The following is a 23,680-nucleotide window of genomic DNA, read 5'->3' on the forward strand; positions in this document are numbered from 1 at the left end:
GTGTGTGTTACATCTGACTTTGCCTGCTATCATGGGCAGGTGATCATGGGAAGATATTTCTTGTCTGTTTATTTCTAGAGTAGTTGAACTGGGATTTTATGGCAGTTCTGGACTATCTCTGAGCAGTTTCTTATTGCCAACAAGTTCAAAGTGGCAGCCCAGCTTCACTTTTAAGGTTTATTTCTATATGCAGAGACAATTTATGGGAAGATGTATGTATTTACCTATCTATCTATCTATCTAAATCTAGTCTATATCCTTGAGGAGGAAGAACATTTAATTCAGAAACTTGTGACATGTATGTAAAACTGTGAAAAAACTCCAGTGGCTGAAGGAATGGTAATAGAGAAAAGTTCTGCTGAAATTCTCAGCCTGGAAGATGGTGTGGTAATTTTACCTCTCAATGACTTCTAGCTTCTTTTCTTGAGAAGAGTTTTTATCTTTAAAAACACCTCTTCTATGCTTCCCCCTCCAAAAAAAAAAAAAAAAAACAAACCCCAAAGCACCCCATGAGCTGGAGAGGGTCTTGTAAATATGTTTGGTAAACAATATGAAAAATAACAAGTGTTATTTCCATTAATATATGTGTTTTTCTAACAATATTTGCCTTTTGGTGCGTGCTTCTGCAAGTTCACTTATTTGTAAGCAAAAGCCAGCATGAAATGAAGGCAGAACAGATGATGAACTGGCACCAACATTTTTGAGTGCCTTCCTCTTCCAAACAGCATCAGTGTTTCTCTTAATGTTGTCTGCGATGTTTGGTTCCAAAGCTGTTTATCTTCCTATTGACAGCCATCCTCTTACCCTTTAAATAAATGATGCAGTTGATTTTTGTGCTAGACCAGTCTCGTTGGTTTTGAGGCTTTCTGAGGAATGTGCTGAGCTGGGCTCGTATTGTTGTCCTACTCCCTAAATGTGCAGCTCTCCACAGCACAGTTGCTGTCTTCATCAGAGGTGGCAGCTTATGAAACAGATAAAAATTCCCTTTAAATCTGTTTTTTCCTTGGGCTTCTTAGCTAAGAAAGTAGCAAAAGAGGAGGTTGCTCAGAATTTCTGATGGAGGCATGCTGCCTGCATGTATATTGCATTGGAACAGCACTCCTTGGGAGTGATTAGGATTAGTCTCAGCCTTCCTCTTTCTTTGATAAGTTCCTTGTAGTTTTGAAGCATGGCGCTGCGATGTTTAATATTTTATTAACAATAATTGTATTTCCCTCTTTTCATTTGAGCATTTCAAAGAGTTTTAGAAGCTCTGACTTCTAGGAAGAAGGTGAAAATATGGTCTTGTCCAGTATGTTAGTTGAAAAAAAGTATTAAACTGAGAATAAACAGTTCAGTGGTGATTATTGAGTCAACTCTACTCACAACACTTGTGCTTGTAATGTGAAAGCCTAGTAATTTCCTGGCTTGTACTGGTAGATGTTCTGTCCTTGATATTTGGGAGGTGCTCTATGACAGGAACCTTTCTCTGGTAAAATGTAGTTCTCTTTGGAGAGTTCTCTTATTTAAATGTGAAGGTGTAACTGAATTTCAACTGCAAATATTGACAGCCCTGAAGCTGCAGATCTGAATAGGTTTACAGTAGATGAGCTATGAATTTATGGGCTTTGCTCTCCACAGCCTGCCTTTGTCCCGTTCTCTCACTGCAGTTCTCCCTGAAATGGCTTTCCTGATGTGTCTGGTGTAAAATTCACTTACTGTGATCTTCATATTTTAAAAGCTCTTCAGTCCCTGCTCCTCAAATGACTTGGCTTCCAGGGACTCCATCAGTTATAAAATACTCTAAGGCTGTTCTTGAGTGTTTCTGTCAGTACACTCTCAGCTGTACTTTGAAGTACTTTAAACCTGAGATGAGGGTTTATTTAGTACAAGATGAATATTAAAACATTCAGGAGAGTATTCTTATATACCTCCTTTTTGCTGCCTTTGGGCACCTGAATGCAGACACAACAGGCTTCAGCAGATGTGGGCAGGACTGAGTTGGTGGTTGGTTAAGATATCCTGTGATTTTTCTTAAATGTAAAAGCCACTCAGCAAAAAGGAGTGCTTATCCTCAAGGTTGCTGAATGCTGACAAAAACAGGACCAGAAGCCACCAGATTAACCCTCAGCACTTGTTCAGCAGCTGTTCACAGATGTGTCTGAATATTAAGAAATGTGTATGGTGTTCAACAGGATAAAAAGTGTTAAGATGTGTGTGAACAAGCAGGAGGAAATATTGATGAGAACATGTAGGAGGGGAAAGACTATTACAAGGGCAATCCAATTAATGCAAATGATGCATGCAGCTGTCTGTGGCTTTTTAGTTCCTTTAGTGGTCTGCTCCTTAAGAGCTGTGCACTGGGGACAAGGGAGGAGAGCTCTGTCTTCCTTTGGGTGCTTTCAAACTTTATCATCCCCCTTCTACCAGCAGATGATGAGGGGACACCTCCCCTCACCTGCCTGTGTAGCTGCAAAGCATGAACAAGTGACACAAAACCAACTACTAAACCAAAGGGTGCACCGATGAGGTAACTTAATCCTGCCTTCTGCAAACAGCAGGGTCTCTGTTGGCTCCTGGTACTTCAGGGCAGAGCTGTCACTGCTTTAAAATTCTAACAACAGAATTGAAAGGGAGCCCCAGGTTTTTGGGGCTGTAAGCTCAGGGCCAACCTGTTTGATTTCTTTTGGTGTTGGCTTAACAGGACTCTTCACCTGAGGGAAGCAGGATTAGAGCTTGAAAACAGAGATTCTTGCAGCTACATACTGATTGTTGGAGCTGGATCTGGTCTATCCTTATGATGTACCAACTGGAAAAAAGGCTTCTACTCTTATCTTGGCATCTGATATCTGGTGACTAATGACTTTAATTAAAATGAAGACCTGGCCACTTGGTCTTTCAGACGAGATACATGGCAAGCATGTGGCCCAGGCAGTTCAAAATTTTTACTTTTTCTTCCCTCCATTATAAAATCTCCTTCTCAAGAGACAGTCCAAAGTGACCTTGCTCTCCTAAAGTCAATTGAAATTTTGTTGTTGACTCCAGTGAATGCAGGGACCACCACAGTACGCACTGTAGGAAACTAATGGAAGTTTTTCCTGTTTACTTCAAAGAGTTTTGGCTCAGGCTGTATATCTAATACAGAGATAATTAAATAAATATACTCTCTTAAATTATCAACCTACTTTTACAAAATCTTTTCTATCAGAACCCCATGCCACCTTATTAAGTCCAAGCCAAGCATAGTCATACAAGGTGTTGTGTGGAACCATAATTTGGAATGAAGTGGCCAATTTACCTTGTCTTCTGTGTATTTGTCTTCCCTACTGCCTTACAGAGAAGCTACTGTCTTAGGGACTAGCAGCTTTTTTCATTTTTTTTTTCATGTTTATTATGATACGGATGTTAGGTGCTTGCATGAAAATTCAGTCTGCTGGTAAACTATGCCTGATATTAATTAGCAACAGATTTTTTAAAAAAGAAAAAAAATCCAAAATTAAAAAAAAATCCCTCCACCTCAAACAACAAACCCCAAACAGAGCAAGCCTGGAGTGATCAGGAAACAGGATAATCCCCCCTGGTTTGCCACTTGGAGGATTGTCTGTTCCTGAAGAGTGCTCTCCCTTTCCCCTGCCTTTCCTCAGTCTCAGCCACACCTACACCAATAACTGTGCTGTTGTCTCTTCTCATATCAGGAGCCTGTACTGCTTTGATGGTGACTATTTTTATTATTCTCAGCCTTGTCTCTCAGTCTAGCTCACTTAGGAAATAACTCCCCCTGTTCTGTAGTGCTGTTAATTTACAAGGTGCTTTACAAACACAGATAAGAGCCTTCCAAGGCTCTGCTCTAAATAGGACAAGACAAATGCAAGATGAAGCACTTGAAGGCTGTTCAGGGAGGTGAGGACGTGGAAAGGACTTATGCAAAGAGGAGAGGAGTTTGTGGCGTTCCTGAGAAAGGGTTTTAGGCAGGGCAGAGAGTAAGTTTGGCAGTGGAGGATAAGGGTCAGGTGCAAGGAGCAGTGAGGTCAGATGGGGAAAATAACCTCAGAGAAATAAGGGACAGGGAATTGTGAGGAAATGCACTCGTGAGCATAGAATATTTAGAATATTTATAGAATATTTATCACAGGTTTGTTCAGAATGTTCTAGGAGGGAACTTGAGAAATCCATATATTTGAGTGTTTTTCTTTTTTTTTTGACAAAACTTGACTGTCCGTGGCAGCTTTTCAGCCTGCCTTGTTCTTGTTGTCTGCAAGCAACAGGAAGTACTTACATGTTGTTGTGTTGGAAAGTTTCCCTACTATTTAAGATAAGTTTCTCCTGCATTAAATATTATCCTGTCTATTTATGAAGGGAAAGAATATCAAACCTAATGGAAAACAGGAAGCCAAAGGAAGAGAGGGTGTGTTCTCTTTGCATGTCTTGTCTTCATATTTAATTGACTTCTCCAACCTCATTTTCTCCCCGCGGCTTTGTAAAGGCCAAGGAAGATAGACTGAAAAATTGACTTATGATGAACTAATCTTTGTTAGTAAGAATAGGATAAACTCAGGGAATGAGCCAGATCCTACAAGATGCTTTGCCTCTTTGTCTTCCTGGGATTTAGGCTGACACTGAGGAGATTGAGCACCTCGCAGGACTGTAGGAAATGTCTCTTCCTATACTTGCCGATGTTTTTTTTTTGCTCTCCATCACCTGTCTCTGCATTTACTAGGCCAGCACCAGGTCAAGCAAGGGACGTGTGAGGTTGTGGCCGTGCACCGTTGCTGCAATAAGAACCGGATCGAGGAGCGATCCCAGACGGTGAAGTGTTCCTGCTTCCCGGGGCAGGTGGCTGGGACAACACGGGCCCAGCCCTCGTGTGTGGAAGGTAAGCAGCCTCCTGCTCACTCCTGGTTCATTAAGATTGTTTGAGGAGTTTAGTCTCCTTGATGTTTGACTTCCCACTGCCTCTAAAGCATAATCCTTCCTTTTGTTAATTTTGGAAACATCTCTGCGCGTTGATGATAATGAGTCTGTGCATAAATCTCGGTGTAATTAATCCTCTTAATATATGTACTAGTCCATTTTGTGCCTGTGCCAATAAAGCTCCTTAATTTTTTCCACACAAGAATTCTCCTTTAAAACTAGTCTGAAAACTGCATAAGCCAAGAAATTCGAGCTTAGGGTATTAACTCTTCCAGGTGTCTTGAGACAGAGGAACTTGGCTAAAACTCAACAGATAATAAATGCAGCCTTAAAGCTGGGCATGCAGATAGTGCTTGGACATCTGATATTGAGAGCTGTTCTCTTTTCACCATTTAATGTGCGTAATGGGCCATTACACTGGACACCAGTGCTACAATGATGCCCCAGGTCTATTCAGTTCCATGTGTGGCAATCCCAAATATTTCAGAGTTCAGAGAGTGAAGCAAGCACAGGGCTGCACAGGACACAGAGTCTGAGCCAGGACACCTCCCTGGGGAAGGGAAAATGGGGCCCAGTTGCCTTAGTGTACCCCATGGACAGGATGCTGCTCTTGTTCTTAACCTAGTAAAGCTACTCTGTCTACAAGACACATATATTTTTTAAAAATCTCAAAGTTACCAGTTTTCTTCATTTCATAAGCAAGTCTCTTCTCTTTTTATTCTTTTTCACATAAAATTGCAGCCATTTCAGTCAAGTATAAAACAAAAGCTTCAAAGTCCAATTTTATTCTAGCATTCAGAAATATTTAGTTTCAAACATAAAACTCTAAGTACATGTGAATCTGTTCTTTATTTTAAAAACCCCAACCTATTATGAGGTTCTCAAAGCAGATATTAAAGAAAGTAGATTTTTCTTTTCTATTTTTTAGATGCTTGGTCTTTTCATGCCTTGCAATTCAGGAATACAATCGACTTTAACTGAGCAATTTGTTAGGGAGTTTTCTTGTTACATCAGAAATATCCCCTGTATTTTTAGGTGACACATCAAACAGCAGAAATGCTTTTACATGTAACAGGTAATAGAAGTCAGGCATTATTTTAAACTAATTTAAGGATGGCAAAGGTAAAACTGTCATTCTATGGCAGAAATCTATAAATATTGTAGAAGCTTGATTGAATCAATAATTGCTGAAGGAATTTTGTAGCTGTTTTTCCTTAAAGTATAGTTTGAAATTAAATGCAACATGATATTATGAATATAAGATTTTGATTTTTAAAGTAGAAGCCTTTGATTCCCCCTCACCCCCTAGGGTAATGCTTTAGCAGGTTTCACTTATTTTTGCGGGCATGTGGGACTACAGTTATAGTTTCTGTGCCACAGAACTCACTGTCTATCCTTAGCCCCAGGATTAGATGTGTTTTCTCCCACTCTATACATATCCTTCAGTAGGCTTCTACACTGTGAAAGCCTGAAACAGTTTGTGTCTTGAATTTGCATATTACAGTCTGATACAGATATTTAGTTTTCTTTTTCAGCACATTTTTCCTGAATGCAGGCCTGCTTAATTTGCCTGTAGTTTGCCCTGAGTTTAAAGGGAAGGAGATACCCCAAGCATAGAGTTACTTTTCTAACCAAAAGATTTTATAAAGCACTTGGCTTGTGGTAGTATTTTATTTTCTTTGATATTCAGATGTCATCCAGTAGTCCTGATCATTAACATCAGGTCAGCAACTGTCCCTCTGCTGCTGATCATGCACATGGTGGTTGATACCTGTAGTTCCTGCCTTGAATCACCCATCCCTACCTACCCCAGCACACCAGCTTTTTTCACTCCACCCCTTATGACCTTGTCCTCACCCCTCTTTCTGCCTAGGAAAGAAACCCCTACGGTGCCAAAAGCAGGGCTCTCTGAGGAAGTTTTCCTTTGGCCTCTCTGCCCCATCTCTCCTCCCTTGTTCCTTCAGGAAAGGTTACCTGCCTCTGGGCTGCGACAGTTTGGCTGCCTGTGAGAGGAAGGAAAGGAGAAAGGGAGGAAAATTTTCTGGCTTTTATTTCAGACCATGTCACAGGTGTTTATTTTGCTTTGTTGTTTGTGTTTATTTTTTTGTTTGTTTGTTTTTGGTTTTGATTTGGTTTGGGGGTTTTTGTTTGTTTTGTTTTTCTTTAAAAAACAGAGCCCCACAAAAACTGCCAAACCAGCTGACAAAAATCATTCTGCTGCCCAGTGGGGCAGTGACAGCATGTCCTTGGCTCTGTGGGGCTGGTGGGCATTCCAAGGAGAAATCATTCTCTGGCAAACACCTTTGGACAGCCAGTAAGTAGAGTTTTGCCAGCCTGATCCTCAGGAATCCAAAAAGAATCTGTGGAACTAAAGGAGATGTTGGAGTAACTGAGGGACAAGGGATTCTAGATACCTGCAGGAAACAGGTGACTTCCAGATCTGGATTTGAACTTAAGTTTTGAGGTATATGAAAGCACATTCCCACATCAGGGTGCAGGCAAAGCCTCAGTGTGTCACTGCATCCCTGCTCCCAACATTCCTGTGCAGAGCTCTGGTGATGCAGCCAGGACTCGCTGGCTTTGAGGCAGAGCTCTGAAATCACAGCTGGTTTGCTGCCAGGATCTCCTGCCTCCTCACAGGCCTGTGCATATGCCCTCAGGCTTCAGTGTTTACCTAAAATAAACGTGGTATAGAAATTGGAATAAATTTAGAAAGTAGCAGAGATAAAATAGATGACTGGACCATATGCCTGGAGTGGGAATGATCCCTCACCTCCTTGGAAGCACAGTCAAGTTTCACCCCCTTTGTCAACAATCAATCAGCATTAATGCAAATGATCTGAGATAAAAACGTCTGGTGAAAGTTCATACTCGTTCATACACTGATTTTATAATGTTATAAGACTGAAAGATGAGTTTATGAAAGCCAAACTGCTGTTCCAGAAGGGTATTTTTTCACAGTGCTTTTCACATAGGCCTTGAGTGAAAGTGCAAAACAAAATAATTGAATGAACACTTCAGCAATATCCTGATGTCAGCTTACCTGCCTGTCACCCTAATTTAAAGGTTGACAAACATGCCTTAAAATTAAAAGGAAAGAAGTGCTTTACTTGAAGTAGGCTGTTATTTTTGTTCATCTCTTTTGAGTGTGTTATCCTTTAAAGCGTGCAGTTCAACAGTTTGTGCACATAATAGCATAATGCAGACTACCTAAATCAACATTTTAAGCCATATTTTATTTTGAAATTCAATCTAGATTATGTAGGATTGTGAACTGACATAATTCATAGTAATTTTCTGGGTTTCAGTAAGTCCCATGAACGATGCAAAACTGAGAAATGCGTGCAGATGTTTGCAGCTGTTTGTGGGAAAGTATTTATCTTTTTTTACCAGCAGTTTCATAAAGTCATGACTAGTTTGTAAAAATAACAGGCATGGTCTTATCAATAGAAATTGGCTTAAGTGTAGAAGATTAATAAATTTGCACAGTTAAGGTGTACTACTGTAGTCTTCCAAAACATTTTGCAAAACTGGCACTGTATCTGCAAGTAGATTTTTAGTTGTTAATCTAATGCTTGCCAGTGGTTTCCACATTCTTACCTGCCCTATTTACTGACAGACCTCATGTGGTTATATCTCTGTGCAATTCCATTTTCTCACCCAGTGAAGGGAGAAACTGGCATTTCTACCTCCAGTCTTGCATATGCATATCTGGGTTAAACAAGAAGCCTCAGCTCCATTCCACCTTGCAGCAGGTACTTGACTGAAGCATGTAAATGAAGGAGGCAAGTAATTTTTGTAGTCAGTGGAGATGGAAAGGCGCTTCCAGAGGTCATTTCAAATGCTGGAGTCAGTCTCTGGTGGTGCTTGCCTGTCTTCACCATTTGCAAATGGCATTTACCCTTCTGAAGGCTGGAGAAGTTTTTTACTCACCTTTTTAGCTCAAATGCACTCTGTGGGATTCACTATTAAAACAGTAATTGTTGGTGCTGCCTTTTGAAACCAAGCAATTCAAGATGGCACAGACAAACCTCCCTGCTAAAACCAATAATAATAAAGGTATTCTATCCTGTTTCTCTTTCCTGTTTCTAGCTTCCATTGTCCTACAGAAGTGGTGGTGTCATATGAACCCCTGTTTGGATGGAGAGGACTGTAAAGTACTACCAGACTATTCAGGTTGGTCTTGCAGCAGTGGAAATAAAGTCAAAACCACAAAGGCAAGTACAGAGATCGCCTATATTTCAAGGTGGCTCTTGCTTATGGCATTGCATCTGTGGGTGTGAGCGTCAGTACCGGCCTCCACAGTGTTTTGGGAAGCAGTGATTAATGTAATTGCTCTCAGAGAGGGTCAGAACAGCCCCCTCACTCCTGGAGTCAAACTGAAAAAGGCCCTGCTTCAGTCTCTAGTGGGCAAAGAAACTATTCTGTTGTGACCAGTGCTAGAGGGATAATCCTGTTCCAGGTTCAGTCCTTCAATGTGCAGATGGAGTACATTGCTCCATGTTTAACTTTAGGTGACGCTGGTAAATTCCTGTGCAACTGGAAAGCCCTTTTAACTTTAGAAAGTACCAGTATGGCTTGGGAATTGCTGAGAAGCTACAGTGATGGCAGCAGGAACTGTGTGACACTGAGCACTACTGGAAATCAGGTTGGTTTGGATCATTTCTAATTACAGACCATCCTGTACATGGCCTGTTTTTTAACAAAACCCAAAACAACCCTTTGCTGTGCTACGTGATTTCTTAAATAATGGCCAGCAGAGAGCGAATATCATGTTCCTCTGTCTGCTTAAGAATTTAAAATGAGTTCAGTGCATCGAAGTTCAGCAAGTCACAGCAAACTGCATGTCTAAATATATCATAAACCAGGAGTCTTTAGCAGGCAACAGCAAGGAGAGACATATGCTCAGCTTTTCCTTTTACAGCCTCTTCTAGCTGGGAATGAATGTTGTTGATTAGGTTACAGTCTGAGTTAATAAGCAAATGCTGTCACCAAATGTTGTTTAATAATGGCTGTTCTAAGGAACGAAAACTGCACTAATTTCTGGATGAAAGAGGGGAACATTAGAAGGTTTGGGCAGCTGTGTTGTGACACCAGCGATCTGAAGCCCATTTACAGGCATTGCACAGTGTCAGGCTCACTGAAAAAATCTGACCAATCCAACCAGTCTGGAAAAGCCTCTTCCTGTTTTGAAGGTCCAAGGCTGTGGCATCCCTGCCCATGACAGAGGGGTTGGAATTAGGTGGTCTCTCAGGTCCTTTCGAACCCAAACCGTTCTGTGATCCTATGATCAATTTTATTTATCAGGTACCAAAGATGTAGTCCATAGTGTGCCTGGGTCCTGCTCTTGTCCTGTGGTGGATAATGCACCTGAAAGTTGGCCTGTGTGCCCTAGATTCAGTGTGGGTAACTGGCAGTCGGTTATTGCAAGATAAAGGTTACCCTCAGACTTTAAATTTTTTCACAGGCACTGACTTTTAACTACTCATATGTAGATAAGGGGTAGTGTTGTAGTGTGGTACTGAAGGGTCAGACTGGTAAAGCAGGAGTTTTAGGTATTGAATAAAACAATCTCTGGATGTACTAGAAGAGATCTGGCAGTTTAAACCAAAATGACCTTTTTGGAAAAGAGTGAGCTGGGATTAATTGCCCTTGACACCCTCCGTGGATACCAGAAGGATGAGGGGCAGAACAAGGAGCTTTATGTTGTCACTGGTGACTGAAGGCTGGAGGTGTCAAGTCTTCATTCATGCAGCTGCCTCTTCCTTCCTGTGAAAATTTGCCTTTTTAGTTCACTGAGATCAGCTGAGCACATGAGTCATACACACCATGTTGGTGACTTTTGCTCTTACTCAGGGAAAAGAGGCAGCCTGAGTCAGTGGGAGTTTACTGATAGAAGGGTGAATTTGGCATGGGTCGTTTATTTTATTACCCATGACAAATACTGCAGCCAGTGAAGTACAGACTATGGCATTGCATTCTGATGAGTTTAGGGATGTCTTTATAAAGCTGGAGCGGGACAAATCTTCCTGCCTGCAATTAGACCTGTGCAAATTCATCAACTCCTGTGAGTTTGTGTGGGGCTAAGAGAGGGCAAGGTGTAGCAATATGAGGGCAAATGTTGTTTCACAAAATCTTGCTGGGATATGGAGTGCATTTTGTGTTGTTTTTTATCACCATTTCTCTGAGGGCTAGGATGAGTAAACACCTCAGTGTGAATCTAAGGGGATTCATTGGGATTCATTCTTCCCAGCTGCAGGAATATTTCCATCCAAGCTGAGTTTTTAGGATTCTCTCAAGTCACATGGGGGAAAAGATGGGTGATCTCACAGCATGGCTGTGCCCATCCCCAAGAATGTTCCCATGAGTATTTCTTTGTCTCTCCTGTACCAAGAAAACCCAGGATGACAAGCTCATCTGCTTGCTAGACAGCAAAAGCTGTGCTGCAGAATCTGTCCTGGCACCCATATTTCCCCTGCAGGTATTTTGCCTGTCTTGTGGGTGGTTTTCTCTGTCAACCAAGATATAGTTGGATATATTGGAGATTTAGTTGGATATATTGCACAAATACAATAAGCAGTGGTAACTTCAGGTTCAGAACAGAAGCTTGTGGCACTCGAGTTCAGTGTTTCTGAACTGGAAGGAAAACAGAATGGAAAGGAAATTTCCATTGCTAACAGGGGAAAAGCAAAGTATGATATAACTTAGTTTTTTATTTTGAAAATGAAGCAAAGGTTTGTCTCAGATCAAGCAGCAAAATATTTATGAAGTGTATTATTAAAATTTTACACAAAGAGGGCTATATGAACTGTCAGACCAGTAGCCCAAACCGTAAAACCACCTGTGAGTCTCAGCACTGGGATGCTTAAATCAGACACAGCAATACCCTCTGGGACAATTACAGAAAATGTACACGTACATGAAGTTCTTCCAGTATAATAGTTGCCTCATGTCTAAAACACAAGAGTTGAGATCCATTCCATATTAATTTTTTTTTTCTGTTATGCACCAGAGATGATCTCATTACCATTTAAATTTGTAATCAATTTTTAAAGCTTTCTAAGACCCTGGGATCAGTGCTACTTGGGACAATGGCTTCCACAGGTTAATTATACACTGAAAGAGGAAATGCCATTTAATCTATTTTAAGTCCTCTATATTTTCATTCCATGAAAATAAGAAAAATTGTGTAACTTGAAGCATTTGAAGCTCGGGAGATTGCTGATGCTACTCAGTATTTGGATGAATAGTTCCTGGCTGAGCAGGACAGTTAAAATGGAAAAAGCTGAGGAGCTCGTATGTTCCATCAGTTCCCTCAGGGAAGGAAATAAAAACTTCTCTATGCTGAGTGTCTCTTCAGTTCTGTGACATGTCTAGACACCATGGAGCAGAGCTGACAAAGCTTTCCTCCTTGCAGGCTGCCTGTCCTCATCCATTTCCAGGGTGGGAAATCCAACAGGACCCTCCTCACTGTGTACCCAAACCCGCCGGGTTTGTGCCTGTGTGTGCGTTAGGGTTTAAACACAGGTCCCTGCAGCCCCTGGCTGAGTGTGCATCTGAAGGGAAAGGGACTGTGGGATCCCATGGGATAGATTCCTTCTGAAAGAACAATTTATCCCCTCTGCAGACCACGTGCTGTCTGTTCCCTCCCATCCATAAAATGGGCCGCTGGGAATGGGTAGTGGTTTGTGTGAATGGTCTTTTGGGATGTAAATCGTACAGCTGTAGGCGTTGGTGTTCAAAATGACACGAGGCAAAGTGAAATAGAAGGAGATTTCCATGAGATATTGGTGGCAAATTTAATGGTGAATGGTCATTTTTTTTATCTGTAGATCTCCCTTGTGCTGTTGAATATCAGTGTAAGTAATATTTGCATGGAGATTGTGCCTCTCTGCACGGTGTAAAGGTTGTCTGGGTCAAGTTTATTCATGATGTCATCAACAAAGCACGTGCTGTCATCCTTGTTTGGCCCATTCTGTGTAGGTAACTCTTTCCTCTTCTTTTTTAGGTAACACGGTAGCAAAGACTAAACCAGAACTACGCCATGTGGAACTGTTCCTTGGCTGTTGCACAGAGACCCTTTTTTTTTTGTCATGATGTTACTGACTTTATTCTTTGAACTTGCAAAATGAGGCAGCAAAAAGGACAGTGCTTCTCCCTTCGGCTGTGGATGCTGTTCCTGAACCTGGATTTTACTCTCCAGTGGTACGTTATAATTTCACAAGAAGAAAATCAAGGATATTTGGTTCTGCCTGAAACGCACCTTGGATTCCCAAGGATCTGAGACCTAACTGGAATTCGTGGAAGCACACACCTGAACTTCTGTGGTGCATCAAGGACGCTTCTTAATGACACTTAAGATATGTAAAATTGTTTAAAAGGGGTTTAGGTCATGAATGTAACCTAGGAGGCCGTAGAAAGAAAATACTGATGTTAAAACTGGTACAGATGATCTTAAAGGTCTTTTCAACCTAAATGATTCTATGGATTTGTCTGAGGCATTTCTCACATACTGTTAAGACATAAAAATACAAATCTGATCCCAGTGCTAAGTCAGTTGATGGGACCGTGTTAATAAATTATGTCAGTGTATTTTCAACTGTAATTTAGTAACTGTCAAGGTTGTATGAAGGTGAAAAGATGGAACTTACAGAATCAGTAGCAATTATTGTAGGGTATTCTTTGGTTATAGCTGTGCAATTAGATTTATTTCCTTAGATAGTTCTAGGTAGTTTAACTTTTACATTCATAAGTGGTGGCAGGAAAGCATGAGGAGGAGATAAAATTTGAAAGCAGGCATAGTTTTTTCTTGTCCTAAAATAAATCCGTTCTCTAGGGGAATAGCAAAGTATACATATTCCTTGCCTCTTTGAATCTAGATATGGAAAAGAATTTAGCCATTAGCTAGAAATATTCATTCAGATGCCTCAAAAAAAGGAAAGCGGGTTTGTGCTGCATAAGGAGGGCTTACTGGAAGGGGAGTAATTTGTTTGGATTTTCATAGATTTGGTTATATCCTAATAGGTACCATACTTAAAATTCATAAGCAAAAGTCTAGATAAAAGTGAATCTTCAGTTTCAATTAGTTCTTGTTTAGAATGATTATAATAATTAAATGTCCAGTTCCTTGACAGACTGAATTTCCAAGTGGTTACATTTCAAGACAGATAATTGTTCCCTATTATTGTAGATGCATTTCATGCTGTTTTCCTTATTTGCCTGTTACAGTTTTTTTTGTCATCAGTCTTCATAAATAGAGCAGTGAGTAGAGGTGAAGCTGGAGCCACTCTGTTCCCCATGACATCATTTTGTGCATTGCAACAGACTGAAATGCAGTGATGCAGATGGCTCTTGTGCAGATGAACTGCTGGTGACCCAGCAACCGAATTCATTGTTATGCTTTATGTAAATATTAGGGTAACAATACACATCTAATTTTTATATAGACATAAAAGAAAGGGGAAAAAAAAAAGGTGTGTTGTACTAGTGTAGGTCATTGTGCATAAGCTTTCTAGTGTATGGGAAAGGTCCCATCAACAGTGGGAAGCTGTTCAGGGTAATAATTGTTAACTTCTGATTGCTGCAGTGAGTGGGAGCATCCAACCAGTTCGTTCAGCTGGAGTCAGTGGTGTGTCAGTCAGATCTGGCCCTGTGTTTTTTGGTTTTGATTTCTCTGGTTTAGTTCTCTTTCAATTATGTATTTGATTACAGCTGGGATCATAGTGGTCATTGTACTCGGTGATAAGCAAAAAAGAGATTTTCTGCTCTGTGCTTGGACAGCTGAACAGTTCATTGACTCTGCTTGCCCTAATGAGCTCTGCATTCCTAATATTTTTCCATTGTTTTGATTTTCTGATTAAATTTTAAAGTTACCTTTACTATTTCTATAGTTTCTGTGCATATATGTTCACAGTGTCATTAGTGAAGATCATTTCCATTTCCTTTTTGTACAGTGTTGACCCATAACTGCCATTTATTTATTTATTTATTTATTTATTTATTTATTTAGATATGTGCTCTACAAAGCCTTCACAAAACCATTGCTGAGATGTTCTAACTGGAAAAACAAGAGCTTTAGAGAATTTTTTTTTTTTTTAAGATAAATACAAATAAAATAAGTTACTTTCAAGTGGTCATACACTGAATTTGTGGCAGAATTGAGAGCAGAACCAAAATTACTTACATGTAATTAGGTGTTACTCCAAAGGGGTACAGTGTGTTATGTGCCTTGTAACAGCCACCTGGAAGGTGCTTTTTAGCTGCCCCTGAGGAAGGGGGGAAACCACAACATAAATTTGGTAGCATGGGAAATTCGGCCCAAATGAATCACTTGCCTTCCTAGATCCTCAGTCCGTGACAGAGATTTTTGTATTCCTAGAGAAGCTTTGTTCCAGAGGATCTTGGCTTGATTTACTGCTTTCTTCTGACTCGTTGCACAAATGCTGTAATGTGTGCCTGTGTCTTTTTGGGGGATTGCTGCTTTTTCTGATGCTGTTGTCTGGTATCTGACACCAGCACTGCCCTTCTGCTGAGTGACAGCACAATCAGCCTTTGCCAGGAGCTCTGTTGGTAGAAGAGCTCAGTGTCCCAGATTCTTGGTGTGTTCTCTCTGGAAATGACTTGCTTTGTGTTTACCTACTTGTTCTAGAAGAGCAGTTTTTGTAAGCAGCATATTTGCCATCTCTCAGAAACCTCAGTTTGCATCCCACTGTTAAGCTTCTGTGGGGCTAAATCCTGTGGGTCATCATGCCCAGGCTTTTGTTTGGACAGCACTGTCCTATTCTGGTTCAGAGTAATCTTCTTGTTTCCAAAAGTGACAACGTTTTCCATGCAATTTCAAACAGAGATTATTGCAGGCACTCACTTCTCTGATGATATATAATCTTAATAACCAAGCTGAACTGATTCATATCCTGATTATACTTCTATCTTCTTAACTGTGTTCTTTTCATCCCTCATTAGGATGACCCTGATGTATTTCCTTTCACCCAGGTGATTTTTCAGTAGGCATAACATAACCACAGCTTCTTCATAATTTTTCTCTTTCTCCCCTCTGCCTTTGTAGCCCTCTTTGCATTGTTGCAGTTTAAGTGATTTTCTTTTTTTTTTTTGAACACACATTGCCAGAATTATGCACTCTATTTGACATCTGCCATTGCTGGTTTTCTAGAGTGCCATCAGCACTTCCCTGTTTCTGCTGCACATACTTCACTTTCCACAGCCTGTGTAGCTTTTCCCTTTTGTAGCTGCATCATGCCAGCAATTCTCAGTCAGCAAGGGTTTGACTGACATCCTGGGCTGGCTTTTCTCAGCTGATGCTCCTTGCTGATTGTGTGTGTTCTTACTGATCCCAACTCGAAAGTGGCCTTGAAGTCTGTGCTGCTGAATGTCACCCCCTGTTACACTCCCAGGCTGAGGGCATGAGGTGCAGCCTGTTACCTGCGCTGAAGTTTTCCATTTGCCTCCTTTCAAGGCTGTGGTTGAACTTTTCCAGGATTGACTGGTGAGGATCTCCATCCTTTGAGCAGAAAGTGCCACTGTTCCCTCTTCAGCCATTTCCAGACCACCATCCTTATCTTCTCCAGCATATCTGTGGTACCAAAATAAATGCTTTGATACATAGATTAAAGTAGGTACATGGAATTTTATTTATCTAGAAATTAAAGGATCTTAATAGAAATTCCTGCAAGGTTTTTCGTGTATCCTGCAACTCTGTAGAACCTGTGACAGATTTTATTCCCCTTTATTCCATTTTATATCGTTTTCCATTTACCTCTGAGTCTGTTATCTTCAAGGATCTTTGTTAGAATTTGGATCTAAGGAGAGTGAATAAATTTTTTACATTTGTAAATTTTCTCAAGGGTTAGTTTATAACAAACCTACAACAACAGAAAAAGGCTTTGAAGACTCACAATTTTCTGGCAGACGGAAAAGACCCTGAGGTAAAAGCTACGAGTTCTGTCATAACAGGCACTTCTGTATCTACTGAAATAGAGATGATCCTGGAACAAACTTTTAGCTATTTAGGATAAATTAATGCCTCTAAACTGTAGTAATGTCATATAAAGGACTGCTTTCTGCAGCAGAGTGTCCCCCAGCAATGCATTGTGGTAATAATTCTGAGCAGACTCAGAATGGATCTGCTCACCTTGGAATTTGGGATATATTGGTTGGTTATGGCTGCAAGAATTCTCACTGCAGGAGAACATGAAGTATGCACCTGTTTTCCCCTTCAGTTGACTTAGTGCTTAGCTGAGAAACTAGAATCCCAGGTGCAAGAACAGAATTAACTAAACAGTAATAAAAACTGGAGGTTTATTCCAAATGATGACTTTGTCTTGATGAAAGTTACTTAAAAAAACAGACAAAAAGGTGCCTGGGCAGAGTTTACAGCTTGCACTTTAAAGTCTAGAAACTTCTATGAGTATGTCTCAGTGGCCAGATCTTTCTAATTTGGATGGAATTTCACAAAGGTACCGGGTTAGAATAACAGCCTGTACCAACCTTCAAGAGACCTTTTGCATTTTATAAAGTACCACAGCTTTATTATTGTTATGAGGGCAAAGTCACCCACCAGGAGAAATTAATCTTGAGTTAGAACACTTCAGGGGCTACTCTACCCTGCTCTGTGTGTGTGTGTGTGTAACATTCTCATTAATACATAGAAACTACAGGAACTCAAAAGGAGAACAGTTTTGGTAGCATATTTTATTGGTAGCATATTGTTATTACAATAATTTATACAAAATGATAGTCAATGACATTTTGCCAGAAAAGTTACACTGAATATGGAGGCTTAAGCCTCTGAAAAGCCAGTGTTGTATTTTACCAGCCCAAGATGGGTCTGGAAATTAATATATAATTCAGGTCCTTTGAGGTGTAATGACTTGTAAAAGGTGCAGACATGAGGGAGGCTTAAGTGGGAAATCAGCTCTGACTTCGCTATTCTCGCCCATTCCATGCTGTGAAGAAAATGATTGTACCTTCAGTCTTTGTACACCTTTCTGGGGCTTAAGTTCAGAGATTTATAAATGTCTTCTGACCAGTATTTTCCGTTTTGGAAGGTATTTAAGGGCATGGTCAGATCACAAGTGATTAAGCAGTAATCTTACCAAGATGCTGGTCTTTAGCTGAGATGAAGGTGCCATCATTCCTTGTCATCTGTGGATATACCCGATGGAGTAAAGGGAGGTAGCTCAGACTACTGTGAAGGTTCCAGCTTTTAAAGCTCTCTTAACTCTCTCATGTATAGTCTGTCATGTATTGTCTGTCTCAGCCATAACCTGCATTGTATCTGCTACATAGTAGTTATTTAGGGACAGTGGATTATCCACCACCACCAGCAACTTCTTTGTTTGGGGGTATAAAAGGTTTTTATCTTGGTAGGTGAAATTTAGCAGAACTGACTCAATTTCCATCCTTGGTATTTAGGCATTGAAGACTTCCCAGAAGAGAAATAGGAACACAGATGTTTTGTTCACTCACTGAAGTTGTGTTTCACTTGCTGACAATCTGCTGGCATGAGGTTCCAGAGGTTGGTAAGGGAATTTACACAAAAATGTATAAATTGTAGAAATTCCATGTCCTTTCTTCTCTTTAATGTTCTCACTGGGTGAAGGTTTGAGGATTCCACTCACGGCTCCTGGCTATAGAATCCTCATTTGTGTTCCCTGCAGTTCAAGGCTGTGGGTGGATGCACTTTTTTTAAAAATGTATTTTATTTTTTTTAATTTGCATCATCAGGAAGATTTCTCAGAGAAATGCCTTCCAGCCAGGAAACTTCTTGCTGGGTCTTCTGAGCAGAGGGAACGTTTGGTTCAGACATGAAAAGAAACATAAGAGGGACAAGGTTCATCCAATCCCACAAATGGTTGCTACAGTGACCCAGAAGAGTAACAAGGTAACGTAGGTAGGATAAATTTACGTCAAGATACTTCATGCCATTGATACAAAGGGTTACTCAAGAGGTATTTCAAGGACAGTTGACCTGTGGCCTTCATATGGCCAAGATCTCAGAGAGCCACAGTAAATTGAAAAGTAATTTTCATACACCTTGAAGGAACGTCTGGGGTGCCATCCATCTGCCACTGTGAGAAAGAGATGAACATTGCAGCAGTGGAAAAGGAACCAAAAGGTAACACAAAGTTAGATACATAATCTGTTTGCAGTGCAGTACTGTGCAGATCCACCCAAGACCATGCACTGAATGATTTTCCAGGTTACAGGAACATGATGATAATTTTTTTTATTTACCATGTTTTTTGACAAATATGCCCATTGCTTAAGATATACTAGTACAAGTGATTTGAAAGCAAAATTCTCATGTGTTTGCCTACTCTTTAAACTAAGTAGCTCACAAAGTAATCTACTACAGTGGTCAAATCAATGTAAAATGCATTACTCAAACTCCCAACGAAATAACATGGGTGCTTTGTAAAACAGCTCTGGTATTCACAGGACTAAACTCTGCTGTCACTCGGATTCCTGTGAAACTCCTGGAGCTGATGAGTTCACACGGGTCCAGATGAATGCACAATGATGTTCTGTCTCTGTCTTTTGAAGCTGTGCCTGCAGTCAGCAGGAGGCACCGGCAAATCCGGGAGGAATATTGCAGGAAGAGTAGAGGAATCTTACTGCTGCTTTCAACAGCTTTTACAGAGTCTTTGGAAACTAATAGGGAAACTACTTCATTCTGCAGTGTCCTATGGCTTTCACAGCCTGAGGATTAGGCCCTGCCCCTATAGAGAGCACGCATGTCTGTCAGTGGTCAGCAGCGAACTGAGGGCTTGGCTGGCTCTGTTAATGCACGTTTCGTGACAAGGACCATGCGAGTTGTAATTTAGACCCCCTATGCTGGGAGTCTAAATAAGTGTTTCTGGTCCTGTAAAGAAGAGGCCATGGGGATGCACCCTTAGCAGCCCATATTGATCAGAGCGTGTGTGAAAGGACTGAGCTCTCCCTCCACATGGTGCTGTGTCTCCAGACATTCTCTCTTTCCCTGTGCCGTGAATTCTTTCCAACCTTCCGACAGCAGGAAAACACAAACAACTGCAAAGTGGATGTGAATTCCTGCAGCAAGGGCTAAAAGGAACATTTTTTGTCACTTAAAGTAAAACAGACAAGGTAGCATATCCCACAGGACACTAATGAGCCACCTGATAACACCAAGTGCACACCTGACCTCTTGACACGTGAAGCGAAGATGACAGATGTACTGTCAAAATACAAATCTATCAACTTCATCATGTAAATCTACCCACAGATGCTTTACAGCAGAGATCTGAGGGCAAACAAACATTTTAACTTACAGAGTAACCTTGTAAACAGGAACTTTTTATAAAAGACTCAGGTTAATAATTTATGAATTGTAACAGTGTCAGGAGAAAAGGATACTGAGCATTGATTTTTGGCATTGAATGACAACAAAGCCAATCCCCCAGTTTCCACAATAATGATGCACTCTCTGTTCTAGTGTTGGGGTGCATTGATATTAATAATGCATTTGCATAAAATCCCATCTCTCATCTTTTATATTATTCATTTGATGCTTCCCATCTCTTTCCCAAATGTGTTGTGTTGCTCCCTTAAACACACAAACTTCTATTCTGCAAGTGGGAGGCATCTCAGAGTCACTTCAGGATGCTGATTTTTGTTCTTTAATTAGGTCTGCAAAGAGTTGGGTACTTAGAGCAGGAATTTTTTTTTTTTCTTGTTTATGAGTAATTTATTGTGACCTCTCCAAATGATATCATTTGCCCTGTGTGAAGACAGTTAATTTTCCAAGATGTGGCAAGCACAGTTTTTAATTAGATTAGGGTAATCATGTCAGAAAAGGGACTTTCTTTTATGAATAACAGGGATATTTGCATTCTTTTAGCAAAAGCTTTTTTTTTTTTTTTCATGATTGGAAGTTAGGCCTAGCAACAAAACAGATCTGGAGTGTTGAAGTACGCAAGAAGAAATTTTTTAAGCTGTTTATGATATCTTCCAGGACTCGGCTCACAGAGTTGCACTTGTGGTACAACATGTTTATCTATGATTAATGTGTCAATATTTTTGTTTCTAATTTAGCAAGGTTTTATCCAAACTCTGTAAATATTTTTGCAGAAAAACCCTCAAAGTGTGAGTTGTGTACAGCTCTGATTGTTGCCTTTCCCCCCTTGTGCCCTTGCCCTTGCTTCATTTATTCACCCACCAGGGTAAATTCCTCACCATGAAGGTCAAAATGACATCCCTGAAGTTCTTCACTCTGGGTTCCTTTCCTGACAAACAGTGATGAGGAACAAAGATCTGTGGATCAGCAGGGGACAAGTCTTGGACTGGGAAGGCTGGCTGGGCTGCGTGGGGAGGTTGGGTTGTGTTGAAATTAAGTGATGAATGAAATCTTGGTTGATCCATTCAGGCATCCCATTGGAGTTCTCCATTCCTGGCATGTAAAAGGTGTGGGATTTTCAACAGGATCTAAAGCCCCCACAAGCACCTTTGAAGATATTTTAGTTAATAGATCTGATGAGGATATTTCAATCTGCCAAATCAAATCAGACTTTGCTCCTCCTTTAGGCAGAGGTGCATTGATAGACCTGTGGTTTAATGGACTGATGGCAATTTTAGAGATGTTACAGTTTGCTAAACTGCTGCACTGATGGGTGAGACCCTATAGGCCTGTTTTGAGCCATTAATGTTCACTATGTCAAGAATATTTCAACAGAGTTATGTTCCTGGGTCATTGATCTGCTGATCCATAGATATGTAGAATTACCTCCTGTCAGACAAACTGAAAGAAGGAATGTTTTCTGTACTCTCCAATAATAATTTTTTTACAAGAGTCTCAATTCAGGATTGCTTTGGAGACTCTAGAGGTGCTTCAAATGAAGGAATGACATTATTGCACCTGCCAAAGGTGTTCTCCCTACTCCATATGTAGTTATATATATATCTGAATAACTAGTCTCTGAAATTATAAACTGGATTATTTCCTTTCTTAATGCTTTCTACCACCACACAGTGTGTTCTGGGGTATGATTCCTTATATCCACAAAATTAATATTTGATGAATAACAAAGTCAGTCCTTTACCTTTTTTTTTTTTTTTGTCTGTCAAGTTTATAAGTGTCCAATTCTGCATCTGTGGGATTCAGGTCTCAGTTGATTTCTGGAAGTGGCCAAGCAGAAGATAAGCAGAGAGGGTCCCCTGTTTGAGAGGAATGCTGGATTTGGTTCTGCTGCTGATCAGAGTCCTGCCGTGGAGGTTGTATTTGAGATCCAGTTGCAGGCTGTGACACACAAACGATGCCAAGCTGGTTGAATAAATGCAGGTAGGCTTTTAAATGCAGGGGATATCCTACTGTGCATCTTTATCAATAGAAATTCTGTGTGAATGATGGAGCCCAAAGGTTTTCCATCAATGTTTGAAAGCAATTGTATCCCTCTCTGCTTTATTGCTTCTGGCAGTGAGAGCTAAGGAGCTGAGGCTGTTCGTGTTCTGTCCCCAAGGCACAGGTCCAAGGGAGAAGCCAGAGAGAAGTGTTTCCCTGGTGTGGATTCCTGTAGCCTCCCTGCCTACAGCTCAGTCTGCTGTGTTCTAAGCAGGTAATGGGAGATGTAAGGGGCCTTGCCAACCTGTCTATCAAATCTTGACTGTGTGCAGCTACTGTGAGGCTTCACAGGCAGTGGAAAATTTGGCTGCGTGGTAAAAGCTGCATTTACACTCATTCAACCCAAGATGTAGATCTAAATTTTCCTCCCTTCTGTTCTCCTTTTACCCAAACTGTGTGTAAACACACATTCAAAAGGCAATATTCATTAAAGCCTCCTGCACTGCTGTTGCATGGGCAGGAATAGATGAGAGCAGTTTTTCCTTTAAAAACAGCATATTTTGTCCTTCAGGAACATTTGTAGTCTTGTGCAGTGGGGGAAACTCTTCATAACAGTGTTCAGTTCTTACAGACAGGTGCTGCAGAACGGTTTTCCACAAAGGGCTAAAGGTTTGCCATTGCTCTGCAGCTGCCACCAGCTGCCATCCCGACAGGGCAGAGCCATCCTGAGAGGTCTGGGAGCCTGGTAGGTCTCTGGTACTGCTCTCAATTATCTGTGATGGTAGAATCACATCAAGCCACCATGAAAACCCATGGAAACTCATCCTTTCATGCAGCTGTTACACTCCAGTGCTGCAGTGTGCATGGCACAACAGAACTTGCGTTATCACTATTGCTGTTATCCCTGTTTTTAGCCCCTTCTGAGATGGATTTGGATCCGTGGGAAATGAATGCATGACTGGCATATAACGGAGAGCCCAGTGTCAGGAGGAAGATGGGTGGAGATTTTCCAGTGGCAGAGTAATCAGCTGCTGGCTTTCATCAATCTCCAGGACTGGCTTAGCCAGCTGGAAGCTGCAAAAGAACAAGGAGTATCCCATTTACCAGTACTTTGCTTATTTGCACAGCAGGGAAGGACTGAACTAGCAATGTTGTGCTGCCATCAGGGTGCAGTAAGGGAGAGACAGACAATGCCAGATGAGAAGCAGTGGAATTTAAATACATTTGTTATGCCACTCTCTCATGTTTCTAAATTAGCTTGATCTTCAGTGGTAGAATCACAGGATAACCTGTATTGGAAGGGACTCACAAGGATCTTTCAAGTCCAACTCCTTGTCTTGCATGAGACAGCTCCAAGAATGTGCCTGAGAGCGTGCACTTCTTGAACCTTCTTCAGTCTTTTAGACTGAGGTAGTGTTAACTGAAGGCAAAATGTAATATTTAATTACATATTGAGTGACAACCCTTTTATTTTCG

At 40.8% G+C, this 23,680-nt stretch overlaps 1 protein-coding gene across 1 annotated transcript in view; it reads left to right on the forward strand.

Moving 5' to 3' along the window:
* Window positions 1-12,996, forward strand: part of TAFA4 (TAFA chemokine like family member 4) — a 43,426-nt gene extending 30,430 nt beyond the window's left edge. Inside the window, exons 3-5 of the mRNA XM_027895139.1 lie at window positions 4,697-4,852; window positions 8,983-9,107; window positions 12,899-12,996. Coding sequence (XP_027750940.1) covers window positions 4,697-4,852; window positions 8,983-9,107; window positions 12,899-12,910 — 293 coding nt within the window. The 3' untranslated portion in view covers window positions 12,911-12,996. The remainder of the gene's footprint in view (window positions 1-4,696; window positions 4,853-8,982; window positions 9,108-12,898) is intronic.
* The last annotated feature ends 10,684 nt before the right edge of the window (window positions 12,997-23,680 follow it).

This window comes from Empidonax traillii, unplaced genomic scaffold (genome assembly GCF_003031625.1).
Source record: "Empidonax traillii isolate 1590-97213 ecotype Southwest subspecies unplaced genomic scaffold, ASM303162v1 scaffold450:size721730, whole genome shotgun sequence".
NCBI classification, from domain to species: domain Eukaryota; kingdom Metazoa; phylum Chordata; class Aves; order Passeriformes; family Tyrannidae; genus Empidonax; species Empidonax traillii.